The sequence below is a fragment of the Metarhizium brunneum genome, chromosome 2, assembly GCF_013426205.1.
Source record: "Metarhizium brunneum chromosome 2, complete sequence".
Lineage (NCBI taxonomy): Eukaryota > Fungi > Ascomycota > Sordariomycetes > Hypocreales > Clavicipitaceae > Metarhizium > Metarhizium brunneum.
The window spans coordinates 6,787,579-6,807,304 of record NC_089423.1 but is presented as its reverse complement, the minus strand read 5'-3'; the positions used below and the strand labels follow the sequence as shown (position 1 = coordinate 6,807,304).

General features: G+C 53.5%; 11 protein-coding genes across 11 annotated transcripts; 5 read left to right on the top strand and 6 right to left on the bottom strand.

Annotated features, from left to right (window-relative positions):
- Nucleotides 1-141: 141 nt before the first annotated feature.
- G6M90_00g050330 (uncharacterized protein) lies at nt 142-805 on the top strand (the record flags this gene model as incomplete). Its single annotated transcript, XM_014689654.1, has 2 exons — nt 142-252; nt 308-805. The coding sequence occupies 2 exons, from the start codon at nt 142-144 to the stop codon at nt 803-805; spliced, it is 609 nt and encodes a 202-aa protein (XP_014545140.1).
- Nucleotides 806-1,361: 556 nt separating this feature from the next.
- Nucleotides 1,362-5,274, bottom strand: hsp60 (Heat shock protein 60; the record flags this gene model as incomplete). Its single annotated transcript, XM_066130486.1, has 7 exons — nt 1,362-1,502; nt 1,565-1,613; nt 1,679-1,752; nt 1,813-1,996; nt 3,399-4,899; nt 4,962-5,103; nt 5,167-5,274. The coding sequence occupies 7 exons, from the start codon at nt 5,272-5,274 to the stop codon at nt 1,362-1,364; spliced, it is 2,199 nt and encodes a 732-aa protein (XP_065986175.1).
- A 790-nt stretch (nt 5,275-6,064) lies between these two features.
- On the bottom strand, nt 6,065-7,521 carry G6M90_00g050310 (uncharacterized protein; the record flags this gene model as incomplete). Its single annotated transcript, XM_014689651.1, has 3 exons — nt 6,065-6,589; nt 6,651-7,219; nt 7,284-7,521. The coding sequence occupies 3 exons, from the start codon at nt 7,519-7,521 to the stop codon at nt 6,065-6,067; spliced, it is 1,332 nt and encodes a 443-aa protein (XP_014545137.1).
- Nucleotides 7,522-8,530: 1,009 nt separating this feature from the next.
- G6M90_00g050300 (uncharacterized protein) lies at nt 8,531-9,124 on the bottom strand (the record flags this gene model as incomplete). Its single annotated transcript, XM_014689650.1, has 4 exons — nt 8,531-8,562; nt 8,619-8,875; nt 8,947-8,999; nt 9,050-9,124. 4 exons carry the CDS (start codon nt 9,122-9,124, stop codon nt 8,531-8,533), a joined length of 417 nt encoding a protein of 138 aa, XP_014545136.1.
- Nucleotides 9,125-9,763: 639 nt separating this feature from the next.
- G6M90_00g050290 (uncharacterized protein) lies at nt 9,764-10,207 on the bottom strand (the record flags this gene model as incomplete). The annotated part of the gene is made up of 1 exon (XM_014689649.1): nt 9,764-10,207. The coding sequence occupies one exon, from the start codon at nt 10,205-10,207 to the stop codon at nt 9,764-9,766; it is 444 nt and encodes a 147-aa protein (XP_014545135.1).
- A 685-nt stretch (nt 10,208-10,892) lies between these two features.
- G6M90_00g050280 (uncharacterized protein) lies at nt 10,893-11,432 on the bottom strand (the record flags this gene model as incomplete). The annotated part of the gene is made up of 2 exons (XM_014689648.1): nt 10,893-11,210; nt 11,286-11,432. 2 exons carry the CDS (start codon nt 11,430-11,432, stop codon nt 10,893-10,895), a joined length of 465 nt encoding a protein of 154 aa, XP_014545134.1.
- A 714-nt stretch (nt 11,433-12,146) lies between these two features.
- G6M90_00g050270 (uncharacterized protein) lies at nt 12,147-12,955 on the bottom strand (the record flags this gene model as incomplete). Its single annotated transcript, XM_066130485.1, has 3 exons — nt 12,147-12,515; nt 12,578-12,814; nt 12,884-12,955. The coding sequence occupies 3 exons, from the start codon at nt 12,953-12,955 to the stop codon at nt 12,147-12,149; spliced, it is 678 nt and encodes a 225-aa protein (XP_065986519.1).
- Nucleotides 12,956-15,808: 2,853 nt separating this feature from the next.
- G6M90_00g050260 (uncharacterized protein) lies at nt 15,809-16,021 on the top strand (the record flags this gene model as incomplete). Its single annotated transcript, XM_066130484.1, has 1 exon — nt 15,809-16,021. The coding sequence occupies one exon, from the start codon at nt 15,809-15,811 to the stop codon at nt 16,019-16,021; it is 213 nt and encodes a 70-aa protein (XP_065986287.1).
- A 62-nt stretch (nt 16,022-16,083) lies between these two features.
- G6M90_00g050250 (uncharacterized protein) lies at nt 16,084-17,371 on the top strand (the record flags this gene model as incomplete). Its single annotated transcript, XM_014689646.1, has 3 exons — nt 16,084-16,238; nt 16,500-17,291; nt 17,350-17,371. 3 exons carry the CDS (start codon nt 16,084-16,086, stop codon nt 17,369-17,371), a joined length of 969 nt encoding a protein of 322 aa, XP_014545132.1.
- A 448-nt stretch (nt 17,372-17,819) lies between these two features.
- On the top strand, nt 17,820-17,987 carry G6M90_00g050240 (uncharacterized protein; the record flags this gene model as incomplete). The annotated part of the gene is made up of 1 exon (XM_014689645.1): nt 17,820-17,987. One exon carries the CDS (start codon nt 17,820-17,822, stop codon nt 17,985-17,987), a length of 168 nt encoding a protein of 55 aa, XP_014545131.1.
- Nucleotides 17,988-18,847: 860 nt separating this feature from the next.
- Nucleotides 18,848-19,326, top strand: G6M90_00g050230 (uncharacterized protein; the record flags this gene model as incomplete). Its single annotated transcript, XM_014689644.1, has 2 exons — nt 18,848-19,005; nt 19,092-19,326. 2 exons carry the CDS (start codon nt 18,848-18,850, stop codon nt 19,324-19,326), a joined length of 393 nt encoding a protein of 130 aa, XP_014545130.1.
- Between the last annotated feature and the right edge of the window lie 400 nt (nt 19,327-19,726).

The following is a 19,726-nucleotide window of genomic DNA, read 5'->3' as shown; positions in this document are numbered from 1 at the left end:
CTAACACGCCCCAAGCTCCCACCTCGACTACGCCAACACTCAGCTCGTGGCGCATCACCATTTATACGACTGTACAGAGCACCCCTCGCCCAGTTCGTTCAACTACCCCGAATCTACAGCAAGTCACGGAAACCACCCACCATGGCGGAAGCAGCATTCGCCAAAACGTTCCTCTCAACCCTCGACTCCCGCCCAATCAAGCTCTCCGCAGACCACGTCGAAGATGCCAAATCCTTTCCCCCGCGTCCGCCCGTACGTTGCCCTCTCCCTCCCCCCCTGGTCCCCCATTCCCGGCTAACAAGAGCAGTACATCCTCCCACGGATGCCCAGCCCCATGAGCAAGCCCAAGACCCTGCTCCCCGGCCAAGAGCGCAGCCTCACCGTGACCCTCAGGTCCCTGCGCAACCCGCCGCTGGACCTAAAGCTCACCTCGCAGCCGCTCAACACATCCATCCTCGACATCAAGACCAAGGTCGCACAACAGACGAGGATACCGGTCGAAAAGATGAAGATTCTGCACAACAAGCGGCCGCTGACGGACAGCAAAGTCCTCAAGGACGTGGCGGGCGCCGAGGAGCTGCGGGTCGACTTTTCCGTCATGGTGATGGGCGGCGCGGCGGCCATACAGCCCGAGAGCAGAGAGGAGGCGCCGGCCAAGGCCAGCGGGTGGGACGCGCTGACGACGGATGCCTTCTGGGACGATCTGAAGGGGTTCCTGCAGCAACGGCTCAAGGACGAGGCCGCAGCCGCCGAGTTGGGGACCTTGTTTCAGCGGAGCTGGGAGTCTAGTCGTTCCGGACCGTGACTTTGATTCCACTGCATGACCATATGATGGCCAAAACGGGGGGTAGTACATGTCGGTATTAAAACGTGTCAATACGATGAGCATGGAACGATACACACCAAGGCGCTGGGTTGCAATGACGTTGGGGCAAGCCAAGTCACCCATGATGCACATCCAGCGTGATTTCATTTCTGTCTTCCTATGGCGTTGATATCACCAAGACTCACACATCTAGCAGCTACGAGTCTCCACCGACATGAAGAATCCCAATGCATGGGTCACCATTGTATAAGTTGCATCCATCATGTTTAAAATCCTCCACCATCGCCGTCGTCTCTTTTCTTTTCGCGTCACAACTCGGGTTGGCTTTTTGTTTTCCTTTTCCAGTAGATGAAAGGGGCGGGTGAAATGGGTCGGTTAAAGATAAGCCATTTGGGTAGCAATGATTCTCAATTCATGCGCTCGTAAAAAGGCGGCGTGCCCAGAGACTTTTTTTCCCCTTCCTGCACGTTTGTTGTCACGTCGCAACATACAAAGAAAGATACAAGGCAAAAGAAAACACAACAAGACACCATGCTTAACCGGCAAGACCCTTGCTGACAGTCTTGACGATGGTGTCGTGCTCAATGTCATCGGCGTCATTGGCCTGCAGCTCAGTAGCAATTCCGGTGAGGGATCGCTTGAGGGCCTCCTTGGAGGAAGCGTAGATCATCTTGGGCTGCGTGGTCATGGTCGTCAGCTGGTGGCTCAGAGATGGGGTCGGGGATGGTGGCAGGTTACCTGAACGCCGGCATCATCGGGGGACCAGGCAATAAAGGTGATTTTGTTTCTGCAATCAGTTAGCGTGATTCTCACGATTGTAAACTTTTCCTGTTAAAAAAGAACAAAGCATACCGGACACCATCGCCGGTGGCCAGGCTGTACTCAAAATCGTAGACGGCGTATCGGCAGCCCTTTCCAACGACACCCTGGCAAAAGTTAGCGCACCATTTCATTGCAAAAGAGAGGCAACTCGAATCACCACTCACAGACTTGTTCTTGGTGGTAGACTTGATGAGCTTCTCTCGGAAGTTGTCCCAGTCCTTGTCGTCGGAAGCCTCCTCAATGACAATCTCCTTGAAGTCGTCCGAGAGCTTGAAGATGATGTACTTGTACTTCTTGGACAGCTTCAAGTCATTGTAGGCAGTTATGCATTCCTGCGAAACGGTCGCTCTACACGGGCGCCAAAGTTGTTAGCAGCAATTCCTACTGTCAATCGTGGCTCTTCCTTTGTGCGCAAACCCCCCTCCAAGGTCGGCGGGGCACACCATCGTCATAGGGGGGGGGGGTGCGGGTGCCGCAGATTGCAGCAACGGCAAACTCGAAATTCAAGAAAAATATATCGAGGACAGTTACGAACCCGGATTGAGACTGGGAAGGGGAAAACAAAAAAGTCAGCAGCCAGTATCGCGCAGGGCCGTCGTGGCGGAAACTCACCATGATTGCGGTCAAGGTCAGGAGACGGGGTGCGCGAATGAGGGGCGGGGGAGGAAGGCTGAGGGAAAGAGCTCGTCAGCTTTTTGGCTTAACCAACAACAAAAACAAAGAGAGGGAAAAGAAGAGTGCGGCGACGGAGTTGCAGGCAACTACTCGAGTATTTAAGCCGCGGGGGGGAGGCAACTTGGGCTTACATCAGAAGAGCGACCAGGCAAATGTGCGGTGTCGCGATGCAAAGGCAAGGAGGGCGGATTTGTTTGTTGGAGGATAATGGCAGGAAAGTACGGGATGGGGACCAGAAGACCAAGGCGTGCGATGTTGCATGCTCGGGTGGAGGGGCCCAGAGCATGCGAGAAAAAACACCAGACCACATCATCATGGTGGGGTTGGCCGTGGGGTGGCCGTGCCTCCACGTGACTGGGCCAAGCTCCAGCTTCCCTGCACCAGAGTGAATAAATGTGTAACCAGATGCTTCGGACAATGACTTGGTATTCGCCTTGTTTGACTTTGTCCGCCGGACCAATTATGGTCTGTAACAGAACCTTGACATACTTGACAGCCACGCTCACGCTCTCTTGACAGTTGACCACTGCGGTACTCAGGCAGCTCTAGAAGCCGTGGTGCATGAACCAACAGCATGACTCTGTTCTGCTACGGCAACGAAAACGATCCCTCACCCTGGCTTCCTACCCATGCCTACCCGGGAGAGCTACAAAAAAGTAGTTAGGCACCGAGATAATTGCTACGATGACGAATCCCGTCAGGCTTCCAAATCTTGCCGTCTCACTCGGCAGCTAGCGCAATTGCAAACTCGCTGCCTCAAGGCAACTATATTTTCGGCCCTACAGCCTCAAAACCACAGATGTGTGCATAATTCGTTCCTTGGTTGTTAGGTTTTTTTTTAACTGTTTTACATGGCCAAGCGCTACTTGCTATTATACATAGAGTCCGGGCTGGTTGAGAAATCTGCAGGGGTATGAAAAAAAAATACATGCCGACATGTAGAGAGGAGATCGTGCCAGATCACTTGATCCATCTGTCTTTTTGTTCTTCTACCAACACCAAATCCATGCCCAATTGGTTTTTTTGTACAATGCCAGAAATGGCAATTTCATCCTCTTCAATTCGTCCATCTTACATCATTCCCATACCTCCCATGCCGCCCATGCCTCCCATGGGAGGACCGGCAGGACCCTTCTCATCAGGGGACTCAACAATGGCAACCTCGGTGGTACCCAGCAGGGAAGCAACACCGCTGGCGTCAATGAGACCGGTGCGGACAACCTTGAGAGGGTCGAGGATACCGGACTCAATCATGTCAACGTACTCGCCCTTGGCGCTGTCAAAGCCCCGGTTGAAGTCGGCGGCGTGCTCATCGGTGAGCTTGCCAATGACAACGGAACCTTCCAGGCCAGCGTTCTCGATAATGGTGCGGGCAGGGCGGGTGATGGCGTTCTTGACAATGTTGACGCCGAGCCGCTGGTCAAAGTTGGCCGCCTTTACGTCTCCCAGAGCCTGGGCAGAGGCCTTGATCAGGGCAGTACCACCACCGGGCAGGATACCCTCCTCGACGGCAGCACGGGTGGCGTTGAGGGCATCGACAAATCGATCCTTCTTCTCGCCGACCTCGACCTCGGAGGAGCCACCGACCTTGATGACAGCGACGCCGCCAGAGAGCTTGGCAAGACGCTCCTGGAGCTTCTCCTTCTCGTACTCGGAGGTGGTGGGGTCAGCGGCGACACCGCGGATCTGCTCGCAGCGCTGAGAGATGGCGTCCTTGGAACCCTCGCCGTTGAGGACGATGGTGTCCTCCTTGGTGATGGTGATGGAGCCGGTGGAGCCGAGCATGTCAATGGTGGCCTTTTCGAGCTTGATGTCGAGCTCGTCGGTGAAGACGGTGCCCTTGGTCAGGACACCAATGTCACCAAGAATGGACTTTCGGTTGTCGCCAAAGCCGGGAGCCTTGACAGCGGCAACCTGGAGCTGGCCACGGAGCTTGTTCAGGATGCAGACGGCAAGGGCCTCGCCGTCAATGTCCTCGGCAATGATGACAAGAGGGCGGCGGGTCTGCGTGGAGATTTCCAGAGCAGGGATGATGTCCTGGACAGCAGAGATCTTCTTCTCGGAGAGGAGAATCAGGGGGTTCTCGAACTCGACCTTTTGGGCCTTGGCGTCGGTGATGAAGTAGGGGGAGACGAAACCTCGGTCGAAGCGCATGCCCTCGGTAACCTCGAGCTCATCCTGCATGGTCTTGCCCTCCTTGACGGTGATGACGCCCTCCTTGCCAACCTTCTCCATGGCATTGGCAATCATCTGGCCGACGTGGTGGTCGCCGTTGGCGGAAATGGTGGCGACCTGGGCGATCTCGGCGCTGGTGGTGATGTCGCGCTTGTGCTTGTGTAGGTACTCAACAACAGAGTCAACGGCAGCCTGGATACCACGGCGGAGATCCATGGGGTTGCAGCCGGCAGCCACGTTCTTTACCGTCTCGGAGAAGATGGCCCGGGCGAGGACGGTAGCGGTCGTGGTACCGTCACCAGCGACATCGTTGGTCTTGGAGGCCACGTCCTGGAGTAAACGGGCGCCGAGGTTCTCAAACTTGTCCTTTAGGGAGACGGCCTTGGCAACGGTAACGCCATCTGTGCAAATTATCGTATTAGCTAAAATCCCATGGCGCAACTTGTAGAAAGGCACAGCGCACCCTTTGTGATCTTGGGGGAGCCGAAGCTGGACTCGATGAGGACATTTCGGCCCTTGGGTCCCAAAGTAGTAGCAACAGCCTTGGCCAAGGTTTCAACACCAACCAGGAGAGCAGCACGACCCTCGACGCCAAACTTGAGCTCCTGCAACACTAGTTAGACACGTTGACACTATATTTCGACGATTGGAGCTCGCGTCCTTCTCACCTTGTGAGCAAATCGGAGCTGCTGACCAAGACCGGCACCGGCGCGGTAGCGGGAGGCAGCAGAGGACAGAGCCGTAGCCCGCGCCCGTGAGCTCAATGCACGCTGCATCTTGTATATATTAAAAGGGAAGAAGGGGGGGGTATTAAAGTACAAGGAGGAAGGGGACAAGTGATGCAGGATGTAGCTGGCGGGAAGCAGCTTTTGGTCAGAGGTCTGGGGGAACCAAGGAGAGGGAGGTTGGCTCTGCGGTCTTGGTTGTAATTGGAGGTGTTGGCACCCGCAAAAAAATTGTCACGGGCAAGGGTCGGAAAAACCTGTTGCCACGGAGGACGGCAGTGGCAGCTTCGCGCCACAGTCCGCAACCCGAGCTACAGCCCCAGTCTGCAATCATCGGACCCAGAGAAGGTTCTGGCGCCGTTGCCGAAATGTTGGACAGTTGATTCGCCAAAACTCCACATCGCCAATAGCATGGTCACGGACGACGTCAATCCTCAGGAAAACACGACCCCGGCCACCGATCCGAATCTCAGAGCATCGAGCACCTAGTTATACTTTGAATTGAATGATTCTCTATGTCCCCAATCTCGTCTCAAGCTAATTCACATGGCTGTATTGCTCCTCACTCAGATTCTCGCGTCTTATTCAATACACTTGGAGACGGGCAAGTACCCGTTGCCTCAGATTTGTTTATATGCTGGAAAAGTGCTGGAGCAATTTTGTCGCGTCGTGCAGGCTTTACCCAATGACCGCCAAGGTCGTCAAGTCCTTCGGCCCAAAAATTAATGATGCGCTGCAACCGCTCACTAAGTATTCAGCGTCGACATGATGCCGCCAACTCATGATTTATAAGACATTACATTGCAACCGAGCCATCAAGAGCCCAGATACTTGCCTGGTTCTACGTAAGTGGTGTCGAAATATCGGCGACCTTGGTTTCGTCCGCATCAGCTACGCCAATGCATGGATCTCCAATTCGTGCACCGTGAGCTGTAGCCGGCTCAGCCTGCATTGCTCCCTCCTTTGCGGCGGCAGCAGCAACTGCAACGGGCTGCGCAGTGCCTTGTTTCATGAGGCCTGGGTCTACTGCCATGTACGGCTCATATGGGCTAGTCATGGCAAAAGGCATCCCCATGTGGAAAGAGGCCTGTAAGCAGTCCTGGTGATCAAAGCTAAAAGCAGACGTGTGCATCTTTGGTGGTAGGCTCATTTGGTACATGAATGGGTGCGACCAGCTTTGCAGGGCAGCCATTCTGTAACCGTGATTCGTGTGTTGATGAGGCACGCTGGGAAAGGCGACGTGCCCTGGTGTTACCGCCGAGATGTCGGTCTCAAACGATTCGTTGGGCGAAGCTGTGCCTTTAAACGGATTGGTACCAGAGTCTGATTCATGCGAGAAGTGTCGGCTGTGAGTGGGTTCCATTTCCTGAATAATATTAGCATGAGTACTTTTCACTGGCGAATGTTCTAATATTCTAGGGCCTTACCACTGCCTCATGACAGACGTGCTGTTGGAGATGGGGCGGTCGTGTGTCTCTCACAACTTCAATTGGGGCCACGAATTGCGGCGCAAGGGTCTCATAAAATTCCATGGAGCCATTTGACGATTTTAGGCTATTCCGTGTCATTGGAGTGGGCGAGTCCTGGCGGTAGTCTCCTTCCTCTGAGCCAGCCGACGAGGTGCCCAGTCCAACCTCGGGTTCCATTGACTCTTCGTTAAAGGGAAAGTCACCCGGGATACTAAACTTGGGGTCGTCAAGTCTCTCGTCAAAATACACAGGACGAGTTGTCTCGACGTAGTCGCCCTCGGTGCCTCTACGGACGTATCCACGGAGGTTAGGATCATTCGGCGTCGCTGTAGACCTCTGAGTGAGAGGCGGGACAAGATGGCCTTCGACCAGGACCTCGCGGCGAAGACGATTAATGTGCTGAATTATGGCAGCTCCCGACGATCCGGGATGGAAACGATGAGCAATAGCATCCCAAGGCAGCTGGAGCTTATGTCGACTACACTCGTAGTGGATGTGCAGTAGCAGCTTCTCAGCCATTCGTGGACCTGCAAATCCGTTAGATGCGTCCATAGAACAGAAGAAGACGGTATTAGCAGGACGAAGACATACGATTCCACATAATCAGGTTTCGGCCAGCAACACGTCCATTCCCCTTTCGCTGCTGGTCTGTCGGAAGGTGATGCGAATAGCGGGCAGTTCTCGGCGTCTCAGTCTTGGCTGGTGAGCTGGGAGCGCTTGATGACACAAGCGATGCTTCAGCACTCTGTGTCCTGCTTACCGCTCTGCGGTCCTTGGCTGGGGACCGGCTTTTGCTTGCATTTGTTTTTCTGGCGGGTGCCGCAACCATGTTGAGTATAACAAAAAACAATAGGAAAGGAAAATGTGCCAAGAGGGTCGATCCGTTTGTCAGCTAAAGCGTCGGTTGGGATCAAAGCAGATTAACGACTCGCGGCGAGAAGTGAACTTCTGGTGAGATGGATGAGGCCAGTCACACAAGGAAAGAGAAAGGAAGAAGAAAAGATTCTGGTCAGGTGAGCTGTTGGCAACAAGAAATGCAGACGTGGTAATGTGGACGAGCAGTGAACACTGAATACCCAATTTTATGTGTGCGTGTAGCAGGGTATAAGCGAGAAATGAGGAAGTGAATTCAGAGGAAACAAACAGAAATGCTTAGGTATTTCAAGAAGTCAGCCTTTTGGTCTGGTGTAAACATCGGACAAAATTTGGGGTGCTGTGAGGAGGGAGGAAGTGCAAGAGTTAAGCAGTATTCGAGGTCTCTGTAACCAGCTGGCCTTTTCTGGCTCACAGCTGCGAGCCAGGAGTTAACAGGTGCCGCGGCTGGCAGGCAAGTGTCTAGCCAGCTCCGGGTTTTCTATCTAGTGTAAATAAATAAATTTATAAATTTAAACATTTGTCACCAGAATCCCAGCCACACAAAATCACACACTTCGTCGACTTTTTCGCCCATGGTGTGTGAAAACTGTCCCGCTTGTCTGCTTGTTTGCGCCAGCCTCACCCTATGTAGATTTTCCGATTTTCCCGTACGTATCATAACTACATCCATATAACACATCTCACTTGCGTCCAGCCCAAATTCAGACTTTGATATTTCCCGTAGGCCGTCCAAGTTGGCTCCTTGCAAGCACCGTGATACTTGCTCAACCAGGCATCACCACCTTGGGTTGCACTCAGAAACAGCAATATATAATAGACCTCGATTCTCATTTAATTCCTGGTTAGAGCAATGTCACTGTGCTAGCTCGACGTATCCCGAATATTCCCTGGCGGCTTTGTCCCCATGCCCCGTCACCAAGCGTCACCCATGTCCCCCCGTGCCAACAAACCAGTCCAGGACCTTATATTTCAATATCATCAGAAGTGGGAGGATCTACACAATCAGTTAGCACGATCCTCACCTCGCTGCATTCCCGCCAATCTACCAACCGCTGAGATCAGACTCGGAATCCTCTTCCTTCTTGACGCCCTTCTTGGTCTTCTCTTCATCTAACTCCTCCTTCTTCACGTCCTTGCCCGCCTTGCCTCTAGTCTTCTTGGCCGAGCCAGGAGTACGGGCAGCAGCAGCCTTGCGCTTGACTGGAGTAGTCTGGGGAGTGGGAATAGCTCCATCGTCGGCAGTCTTGGTAGGCGACTTGGTGCCGCTTACACCGTTGGCTTTGAGCATGCGCTCGTACCGCTTTTGCCTGTTGGCGCGGTCAGCTGGGATCGTGAGACGTGACAATGGGAAACAGGGGGGTTCTGCAGCAACACGTACGCGGCAGCCTTGGTGACGATTCCAAGCTCTTCGGCAACGGCAGCAAAGTCGGGCTAATACATGTTAGCTGGGAAAAGGGGTCAGACAGAACGTGTCCACCAACCCGGCCATTGTTGGTGTGTCCGATGCAGGAGACGAGGAACTTGACCTGCTCGGAGGGATCCTGGGTGCTAGGCATTTTTGCAAGTTGCTGAGTAGAGTAAGTACTAGTTGAAACTTGAGGAGAGCTGACGAGGTTTGCTAGGACGGGCAGACGCGGTGATTCAACTTGATGTAGCAAGGGAAATGCTGTGAAAGCTGAGGATGGTGGAGGAGTGTTAAAACGGACTGCAGAGTTTAGAATCTTGTCGGGCTTTTGTTTTGGCGAGGCACATGGAGCAGGGCGGGCTGGTAAACGGGTAAAGTGAGAAGAAAGTGAGCAGACAGCACCACGTGTGAGCTGCTTGGTGGGCTTACTTTTTGACTAGATGCGCCCAGGTCTGGCCTCATTGGATGATTAAACATGTCTTGTCATCTGGAAACTGGAGTGGTGCTATTGTTCGCCAAAGCACCAAACAGCTCATCCCGCCATGGACATGCAAAATCTACGCCTCATCCATCACGTTGTAGGTCACACTCGTAACGAGGTGTCAACTGCAATAATATAGCTTTGATTCTGATTTTGAAACCAGCATGGAATCCGTGTCCTCGTGTCTGCCCCTGAATCAACAACTCGCATCAATCTGGCTCAGCTCCATTATACCATTCCACCACCAGCCCTCAACCTGAAATCTCCCATCATAAACTAAATCCGTCGTCGGATTCCAAGCCCAATGTCTCAAATCTCAACGTCTGCTTCAGCCTCCGCCTTGGCCTCGCCGCCATCGTCGCCGCCCCCAATGAGATCAACCTCATCGTCCTCCCCGGCGTCGGAAGCCTCTTCCTTCTTCACCTTCCTGGGTGTCCTCGGGCCCCGTTTCGTAATCTTTCCATCGCCCGACGGCCCCGTGGCACCATTCTTGCCAGGCTTGCGGGGACTGGGGTTGCCCGAGGCCGGCTGCTGCTCACGCCAGCCGTGCCGAACAGACATCTGGCGGAAACGCTCCTTGGCACACTTTGCGTCTTTGAGGCCCAGGTCCGTGGCGACCTTGTCCCAGTCCGCGTCGGGCTTCTGCGTCATGTTGTCGAAGACGGCTTTGATGAAGCGCAGTTCGCCGTCTGTGAGGCCTGTGTGCGCCTCTCCTTCTCCGCCGGTAGCAGCAGCCTTGGCTTTGCGCGGCATTTTTTTCTGTCCGTTGTTAGATGGGAATAGTTGCAAGATTTATGAAAAACGTACACTTGTTGAGTCGAGTTTGTGTTGATGGCTTGCTGTAGCTGTGGTTGGTGTTGAATGAGAACGCGCTGGCTGTGACGGCTGTGACAGTTGATGAGAGTGCGATGCGAGAATTGGTGGTTGTGAATTGTTTGAGAAGGGTATGCAAGTTTCAGATGAGGAATAGGTTAAATACTTGAACTTTGGCTTGCCTTGCCCAGCGACCAGTGTGAGAACAAGGTGAGCAATGGTCAGTTGAGAGCACGGCAACGGCTCGAGGAGAACACTGCGTTTTATGCAGCAGCAGCAGCAGCAGCAGCAGCACGTGCAAACGCGGAAACAGCGTAAACACCCGTCTCGAGTAGTCCGCAGTCAATATCAGTATCTATACACGGTGGTGGATTGTACGCAAACCAACAGCCCCGTCAGCACATGTGGCAGCCTTGCCGTCACTCACTTATACAGGTGTCACAGCATATGGGATATTCGCAGTGCACCGCGCTGATTTCAAGACATTGTTAATCGATTCTTCTCAGCTGTGAGTCCTTTAAATCCCTGCAAAAAGAAAAAGCAAAATCGTCCACTCCCATTCACGCGGCGCAAGCGTCTCATCAAACACCTACACATCCCACCACCACGACACGCGCAGCAGCATCTAAAACGGATCTGTATGCTCCTCCCCATCCATAAACGACGCCTCCTCAGTCAAAAAAGACCCAACGTCAGCCTCCAGCTCGGCATCCAGATGCTCATTCTTCATCCCAACCACGGTCTCGTCGTCATCGTCCTCGCCCTCCACCTTGACGTCCTTTCCCCTGGCCCTCCCCTTGGATCCCGCCCGGCCACTGCTCTTCGTGACCCTAGTGGGAGTGTCGGCTGCAAAAGTACCCTTCTTGACGGGTGTGCGAGAGGCGGTAGGCGTGTCGGTGTTGGTGGTTATGCCCAGCTTGCGCTTGACCTGGCCGAAGCGGACCTGCTCCCCGTCAGCATCCTGGCACGGTAGTCTTTGCGCGGCCCATGTAGATGGGGAAATGAGGAACAAACATACCTTGGCGACTTCTGCGTTCTTGAAACCCTGCTCCGCGGCCACGGCGCTCCAGTCAATGTCCGCCTTGTTGCGAGTATGCTTCACAATGGCGAAAAAAAACATGGCCTCGGAGGCAGTGGGTTCCTTCTTCTTGGGGGTTTCAGGCATGATGGCTGGCAAAATGTTAGCAGAGTCGCCGTGAAATTCCCATTGGAGTCGATTACGGACCGATTCTCGAGTGTTGAGGGTGTGGTGAAGCGCGGATGACGGCTTGGGCTGTCAAGTGGTCAGCTCAAAGGCGTACAAGTCAGCTTTATGTGATGTTTTGCGGCAGCGCAAATTTCACAGTTTGGTTATGAGGGAGGAGAAAAGAAAGCTTGAATGCACATAATGAGTGAGAGGGTGTGGTTATTGTAGGGCGCCAAGGGGAGGACGGAGGCCAACCGAAAGTGAATTGAAAGTGAGTTGTGCAAACACATTCTTCATGACCGGCAAGGTTATCAAATGCGCCGTCAAAGCTCAGGGACCGTCTCAATCACACGCAGTAGAGGAAAACATGAATGCTAGCACGGCGAAGGAATGCACTTTTACATCAGGAGCATCACATCACCAGCTCCAGCCACAGCTATCGTTTCCTCGACTTTGTCATCGTATTGCATTCTCATGGAGAATAATACTATTAGTATACAATTTGCCAAGTCCCCAACTCCATTTTCAGGCCGACCGACTGAAGAAGAAAATTCATCACTGCGGCATTCATCTCGGCCAAATTTTGTCATAAGTCATACAGCAAGTTCAAAAGTTCATCCATCCATACGCCATTATTTTAAAAAAGACAGGGGCACACCATCCCGCCATGGAATCCGCTGCTTCCACGGGGTATCAAAAAAGCTGGGGGTCATGGAAGCGCTCGTTCCACTCATGGCCACAGTCCAACACCGACTGAGGACCACCGAGGTCGGATGGGTCGTGGCTTTGGAAATCGGCAGCTACGGTGCTATAGCTTCCCAGGTCATAGGCAGCATCAAAGGCTGAAAATGCCGGTGAGTTTGTGAGACTCCCGGAATCTGTGAAGAAATCCGAGTTGTTGTCCATCATGGGGGAGAAGGCGTTGGAGTCTCGGTGTCGGCGCTTCTCGATGACGGCAGGCCGGATGGACATCATGTCGTCGCTACAGGGTGTGAGGAATCGGGCGTTCAAGTCATCGTTGTCACCCAGATATGGAGATGGCAGCGAGGCCGGAGAGTACTGCTAAGGTGTTAGTTAGCGGTGCTCGCGGCTGTGTTTCCAGAAACCGGTGTCCCGGGACATACCTGAGCGAGAGAGGCAAGGCTCACACCAGACTCCGACTTGATAATGGCGTCCTTCTTGGACGCGTGGTCCCTTTTGGAAGGCTTGGACACTCGATCCTTTTCACCATGGCGGCCACGCTTCTGGGGTTCATGACCAGTGACGGTGGCCCGGAAGCGAGAGTACCTCATTCTGGCAGCATGTCCATTCGTAATGGGCTGCAGCAGAACAGGATCCTGGGCGACTTGGTTCCAGTCAATCTTGAATGGCTGTTAGTGCGCCCATCACACACACACACAGGACAGGGATAGTTTGGAGCAAAGACGAACATCCTTGAGATTTTTTTGCTTCAAGATGGCAAAAAGGAATCGAGCCATGGCATTATCACTGTTGGGGGACATTTTGGCGAATTTGAGACTGTCGGTGAGTATGTAAAGCGGTTGGTGTTGTATTGAGACGTTCTGATCTGACGAGAAGCAGCTGGGCGCACAGCAGGTGAATGATGGGCGGAAGCAGTAGATATAGCCCGCTGCGAGATGACACCAGGCAGCTTGAGGACGCCGCGGCAGCTTGCAAAAGAGACACCCGAGCCCAAGATGGGTTCCAAGATTGGCCGAGACAAGCAGACCGAAAGTGTATAGCGGTCCTGGTGAGTCAAGGTTGAACGTGTATCGGCGCTACTACGAGACCTGTTCGGCGAGATGTATCGAAAATGAGTGGTCAAAGTCTAGTCACCAGCCGAGACAGCGATCCGATACCAAAGTCTTGGGGGTTGAAGAAAGGTCTTTGCTATGCGAGTAGTTCCGGCATGCCTTGCGCAAGACCAAGGCCAAAAGATGACGACGGTTGGTACGAATGATGATGTGGTCGGAGGAAAGGGTGAGAAAATATGGCCTTGGGGACAAGTTTCCATTTAAAAAGGCATCGACATCAGGCAAAAACGGAGGCGTGCGGGCAACAAACAAATATCTGATGAAGGGGGCATGGGCATGGTGTTGACGGGGGGGAAGGGGGGGTGTACAATTGGTGTCTGGATGCAGGAATCCAGGAACCGACGCCGGGCCATGGCGCCGCTGGTGGGCATAGGGCTCGAATTGGCATCCAGCGTCTGAATGATTAGTCTGAGATGAGGTTCCCAGGCGCATGGTTGCCTGGTGCCGCAGCCATTGGGGGAATGGGGATGCATGCTGGATGCCGGATGTTGGGATTTGGATGTCGATGGAGTCGAGGGTGGGCAAGGATGCTTGGACGGTGCTCAAGTGGGGACGCCAGGCAGCTTGGAGGCACAGTGGCAACTTTACAGCGCCCAATGGTGGCAGCCAGTCAGAGTCAGGGCCCAGGTGCCTGCACAGCGCGTAAAGTGCATGCAGCAGCGGCCAACTCTCCACCACCACTTGAGCCAACAGATGGAGAAGCCACCACTGCAAAACCATCTCCAGATTGCACGTCGTTACGCTCTTGATTGTGGAAACAAAATCGACTGCAATCAACATGCCGTCTGTCGCACTGCATGACCAGTTCATGGGCTGCACGTCAGGCACGGCCCCTTGATGCCGTCGTTGTCGCCGTTGCTACTGCAGCAACAGGCAGTGTGCCCCGTGCCAATTAGCGCCGTCGCACAGTTCAGGTCCATCGTTGTCGCAAGGCCAGTTGAACGTCGTGACGTCTCGATATAACTGTAATATGCAATCCCATCGACAGGGATGGCTTTTCTGGCATGGACTGAAACCAGTGTGACTCATTCTTCAATCCAAAGAAAGCAAGAAGAAAAGAAAGGTCGAGGGGGGGTGTGCTGCGGTGGCCTTGGAACCTTGCAGTTCATTCCGCCAGCCCCAGCGGACCCATCCATGATACGCAGGCGAAAGCCACCACAAGTTCAACCTCGATTGGCAAGCCGTTTTCTGTGCCAGCGATTCTACCATGTCGCTATCTCTCTGGTTTCGATATAAGAGCAATTAGCCAATTACTCGGTTGCTGGTCCGAGAGAATTGGCCGTGGTATGTAGTTTGATAGATGGAAAAAGATCCCAGTGTCTGCCGCAGTGTCGCAACGCACTGGAGACGGCTCGTAAAACTTTTTTTTTTCTTTGCATCTCTCCCCAGAACCGATGGCCACCTTTGCTCAAGGGATGCGTCAGACCTGGAGCACGGAGGGCCCCAGCACACGCCCATCACACCGATGGTGTCTGGTCGGCTGAGGCAGCGACGGCGTCATCCCGAAAGAGGGGCGGAGGCAGCAAATCATCACCATGGTGGAAGACGTGCGACGAGTTGTATTTTTGCTTCCAGAAACGCCTGAAAGACGCGGAAAATTTGTGTCTATATAAAAAAGACATTTTAAAACCATTGGGAGTCATTATTGTAGTCTTCATGGTCGCGCCTCGGCCGTATCCTCAATCAACGTCTTGGAGGGGATGGGGTGAGGTGCTTGGGAGACGCGACGGGGGGCGCGAATTTTGGCGGGAACTCTGGGCCACTTTCCACGTCCAAGGAGCGAACTCACGTGCAAGGTACGTACCTGGTGCCTCGTGTTGGCTGGCCTCGCACTCGCACTTCTTCTTGTCCGACTTGGTGGCAGGTGACTGACTAATCGTTGGGATGGACAGGCCGCGTTGCACCGTCTCGTACACCGCCACGGAGCCACCTTGACGTCGGTGGTGAAGAGGTGCCAGGCATTTGTCAGCTGCCTACCGAGGTGGATGGAACTACTAGTGCTAGTATTGCTGGGCGGACTGGCTGCATGTCATGGTCCCAGAGCTTGGGAATGGAATTCTAGGTGTACGGATGGTATAGGGTGGCAAGATACGATTGTAGAATCGGTGGTTGCATCTATCTGGTGGTCTCACGCAAAGAAAAGGGGGTTTGAACGATATCAATTGCGAAAATATCGCCACGATAGACTGCGGACTGAGACGTGATACGCCTATGCTGGCGTGTATTGGCGATGCTTACTTGTAAAAGGATGGATTGTCGTCGAGCCGTGCTCAGTGAATGCGCTGCCGCTTGGGTTTTAGAGCTGCCAGGCAGCTGAGCTCAACACAACAGCCGGCTAAACGCCGTTTCAACTCCGGCTAAGTCCAAGCATCGGCCTCACCACAGGCTACATGTACCACTACATGTCCGTGTGCATTCGTGAAATAGTTCCAAAAATGTATTTAGCAAACCAACTTTTTAAAATCCGTCACGACCAGCTATTTTTATTCACCCGTCCTCGCGCTCCCTCTTGTCATCGCAGCGACAGGTGGACAAATCACCATGAGCGAATATGGCCCGTCTGCAACCGGAACATCTTTGGTCCGCAAGCCGGCCTCGGCTCCACCTTCCGCTGGGGGCACGGAGCCCTCCGCGCGCTCCAGATTCCCTCGACCATCCATCTCACTACCAATTTCTCGCACCGATCCAGCCCGCCTCCTAACACGGTCTATCCGCGGCTCGGTGCAGAACCACGCTCACGACTTGTACCGCTGAACATTGTAGACCATCTCTCGCGACCACGCTGGCCCACCCTATTGGGCCGTTTCGGATGCACCATGAACGTCAAGAATTGGAACGACCGTGCAGACAAGGACTTGTTCTTCACCATCTTGTCCGTCAAAAACATTGGTGTAATCAGTGGAGCGGAATGGACCACCATTGGCAACCACATGCGAACCTTGGGCTACGGCTTCACCAATGAGGGATGTCGGTATGTCTGATGCGCCTTGCTGTCGCCGTCAACTGCTTTATATGTCAATGGCTCGCCTCGCGTTATTCTGAGCTGGGTGTCATGCGACTGCAATTGGTTCCCAGTGAAGCCAATGCGACTCTGCCTGGTGGTCGCGACACCAAAGCCCCTTCGAGTGAGCTCGAGTGAGGCCATACCAGGCTGTAAATGTCCCAATCTGCTACGCGCACTGATTGGACTGATGATTTCAATGTTGCCGTTCCTTACTGACATTAGCCACAGTCAACACTTTCAGGGTCTGCGCAGGTCTCAAAACAAGGCCGAGGCAAACGGCACTGCACCGGAGTTGTCTCGTCGTGTTGACCCAACCTTGAACCCCATCACTCGACGACCAGGTCCGGGCAGAGGCCGTCCGAGGAAGCCTGAAAACGAAGCCGTGTCGCCCGTAGACGGAGGAATCGGTCCTGCTTCTGTATCCATGCCTGCCTCTACTGCCTCCGCTGCCTCCGCCTCTGCTTCTGCCGCCGCCGCCGCTTTTCACGCTGTTCACGCCGTTCACGCCGTTCATCCTGCTCATGCTCCCAGCATAACTCTTAAGCAAGAGGATACCGCAGACCAGCAGAGAGCTCAACAGTCACAACAACAACAACAACAACCACTACCACAACAACCACAACAACAACCACAACAACAACCACAACAACAACAGCCACCACTACAACCACAACAACAACCACCACTACAATCACTACAACCACCACCACCGCCACCATCACCGCCGCAACCTCTCAAGTCAGAGTCCATCGTAGAAACAACGCCAGAATTCACTACACCGCCAGTAGAAGCACTGGCGACTGCGCCTGCGACGGAAACGACAGACGCTGCAGACGGGACGCCGGTAGTCGAACAGGACGGCGACGATGATGCTGACGCGCCAGAGGAACCTCCCACCAAGCGCCAAAGGTTAGATACGCAGGAGCTGGAACAGCAACAGCCGCTCGACGACGAAGCCGTGCTAGCACTGGCAGCACACAACGGCGCCACGGAGTCTGATTATCCAGAAGAAGATGACAAGTACGTTCTCCAGTCTCATACCGTAGGATGCTCGTACTAACGGCTGTTAAAGTTATAGCTATGGGGATGAGGAGGTATGATGTATAAAAACATAGATATTTGATGTTGAACGTCATTGGGTTTCAAGGCAACGGGGTTATGACCGAGGCTGATGGGATCATGGTCCATCATTTTTATTCCTGGGCTCGGTGTTGCAGTCTTTTCGTTTCGGCATGCATGTACAAAACAGCAGTGTATAATAATTTTGCGAGTGGCGAGTTGGCATGTGCTGTGCAGGTTATCGAAGAGTGTATCGTCCTTTAATGCATGGCAGCTGGCCGGACTGGTTGTGAACTGCCACTGTTTGCCGTCACCTGCAACGCCGTTTTCATGACGGCCGTCCACCCGCCTCCAACCAAACTCCTCCCGCGTCTCCAACATCGCAAAAAGACCACTCGTCTTCCACTCATCACCTCCCTTTAACTTTGCCCCTTGCAACGCACCGTCTGCCACGCCCCCCAGCTCATCACAACCTTTTGCTACGACACAATGGCACCCGGCGGCCACTGGAACGACCCAAACTTCCTCCACGACCTTGTGGTGGCCTTTTACGAGGCCGGGATCGAGGCGAATGCCATGAATGCCGAGATTCGCAAAGATGTTGCGGCCCGCATGAAGGCCCGAAAGCACGAAGTTACTTGGGAGGGCATTCGGTGAGACTTGCAATTTCATCTCCTCATCGCAGCTGCACTCATTCTTCACACAAGCCATGGCAGCCCACGCTCACGCTGCTCTCACCTCTTGTCCTTGTACAGTGGGAGGCAAAAGTATTTCACCAGGCCACGGACCTGGCTGTCGCGCATTATACCCCAATATATTCGTGTATACTTCTGGGTGGGTAAATGTAATCTGCCACGGATTGCATCTGCCTTTACACTCTCACCTCTCCTCACAGCTGCACTCTTCTCACATCTCAGCATTATATCATCCCCGTTCCACGCCCGTTCTACCTCTTTCACATTTTCTACCCTTCACAACCCCCCTACCTCTATTATTCGTTTACATTCTGCCCGTCTTTCATCTGCTTCACATCAAGATGCCCCGCCAGATCATGAAATGGGACGAGGGTGTCCATGAGGATATCCTCCTGGCTGTGTTCAACCAAGTCAACTTTACGAGTGAGCAAATCGCCGGGATCATGAACGAGCTGCGTGCTCGCGGGTACTCTTTCACAGAGAGTGCTCTTCGGTGAATTTCCCTCTTTTTTTATTGTTCCGTGTTTTGCATCAACGTGGTGGTGAGCTTTACGCTCACTCTTGGCTGAGTTTTTTCTCATTTCGTCCTCGCTCATAACCTTTACTCCCCAAGCTGCTCACTTTTCTCTATACCGTCACTCACCTTTGCGACTATATAACTGTTCACTTTTCCCCCCTCTCCATCTGCCACTCCCTTTCCTTTACACATCACCCCGGGCCGCCTTGTACACATCACCCGCCCTGTAACCATCAACCATCTTCAACAACACATATTTCTTCATCTCGTGCCTCGGACGCAGGTTCACCCCTTCCACTCTCATCATGTCTCGCGCTCCAAACACCCACAAATGGGACGAGCATTCCCACTTCGGCCTCCTCCGCGCCATGATCGACGTGACCAAGCCCAACAAGGATTTCCTCGTCCAAGTCGCCGAGCACATGCAATCCCAGGGCTTCACCACCACCTTCAACGGCGTCAAGTACGCTCCCTCTCACCTTGCCCCCAAATCGTCACTGCCTTGGTCCCCACGAGACTTGATTCATCCACCGCTAACGCCCCTGTCAGCCAGCACATCCAGAAGCTTCGCCGCACCCAAGACTCCCCCGAGAAGAACACCAAGAACGGCAGCGTCCCGGCAACGCCCACCAAGGCAACGCCGAAGCGCAAGACTCGCGCTACCAAGGCCAAGCCTTCCAAATTCGACGACGTTGACGACCAAATCTCCGTCAAGGAGGAGCAGTACTATGATGATGACCAGGATGAACCCGAGGCCAAGCGTGTCAAGCAGGACGCGGAGTAAAATAAGAAAAAGTAAGTGTTCCGAGAAGTGTAGCTGTATGCGGCGGGCACTGACTGGTTGTCCAGGACTTCGTGTCAATGGCTACGAGGCTTGGGCACTCATGTTCTGTGCTTTTGGGATGGAGACGGCTATTGCAGCACGGAATTTTGATTGGGGATTATTTGGCTGAACACAGGGATATTGAATTTTGCTACTGAGGGTGGATTGAGATTATGGTACAAACGAAATAAATTACGTCCTGTTGACGCGTTACGCTGGTTTTCCATGGTAAAACTTTCAAGTCGTTGTTCATGCTGCCTCATCTAGAGTGCCATTCGTCTGTGACATCCTTCTGACATCCTTCTGCGACATCTGATGCCAAGCACCACGGGAAAAGGGAAAATTGCATTTAAAAAAATAA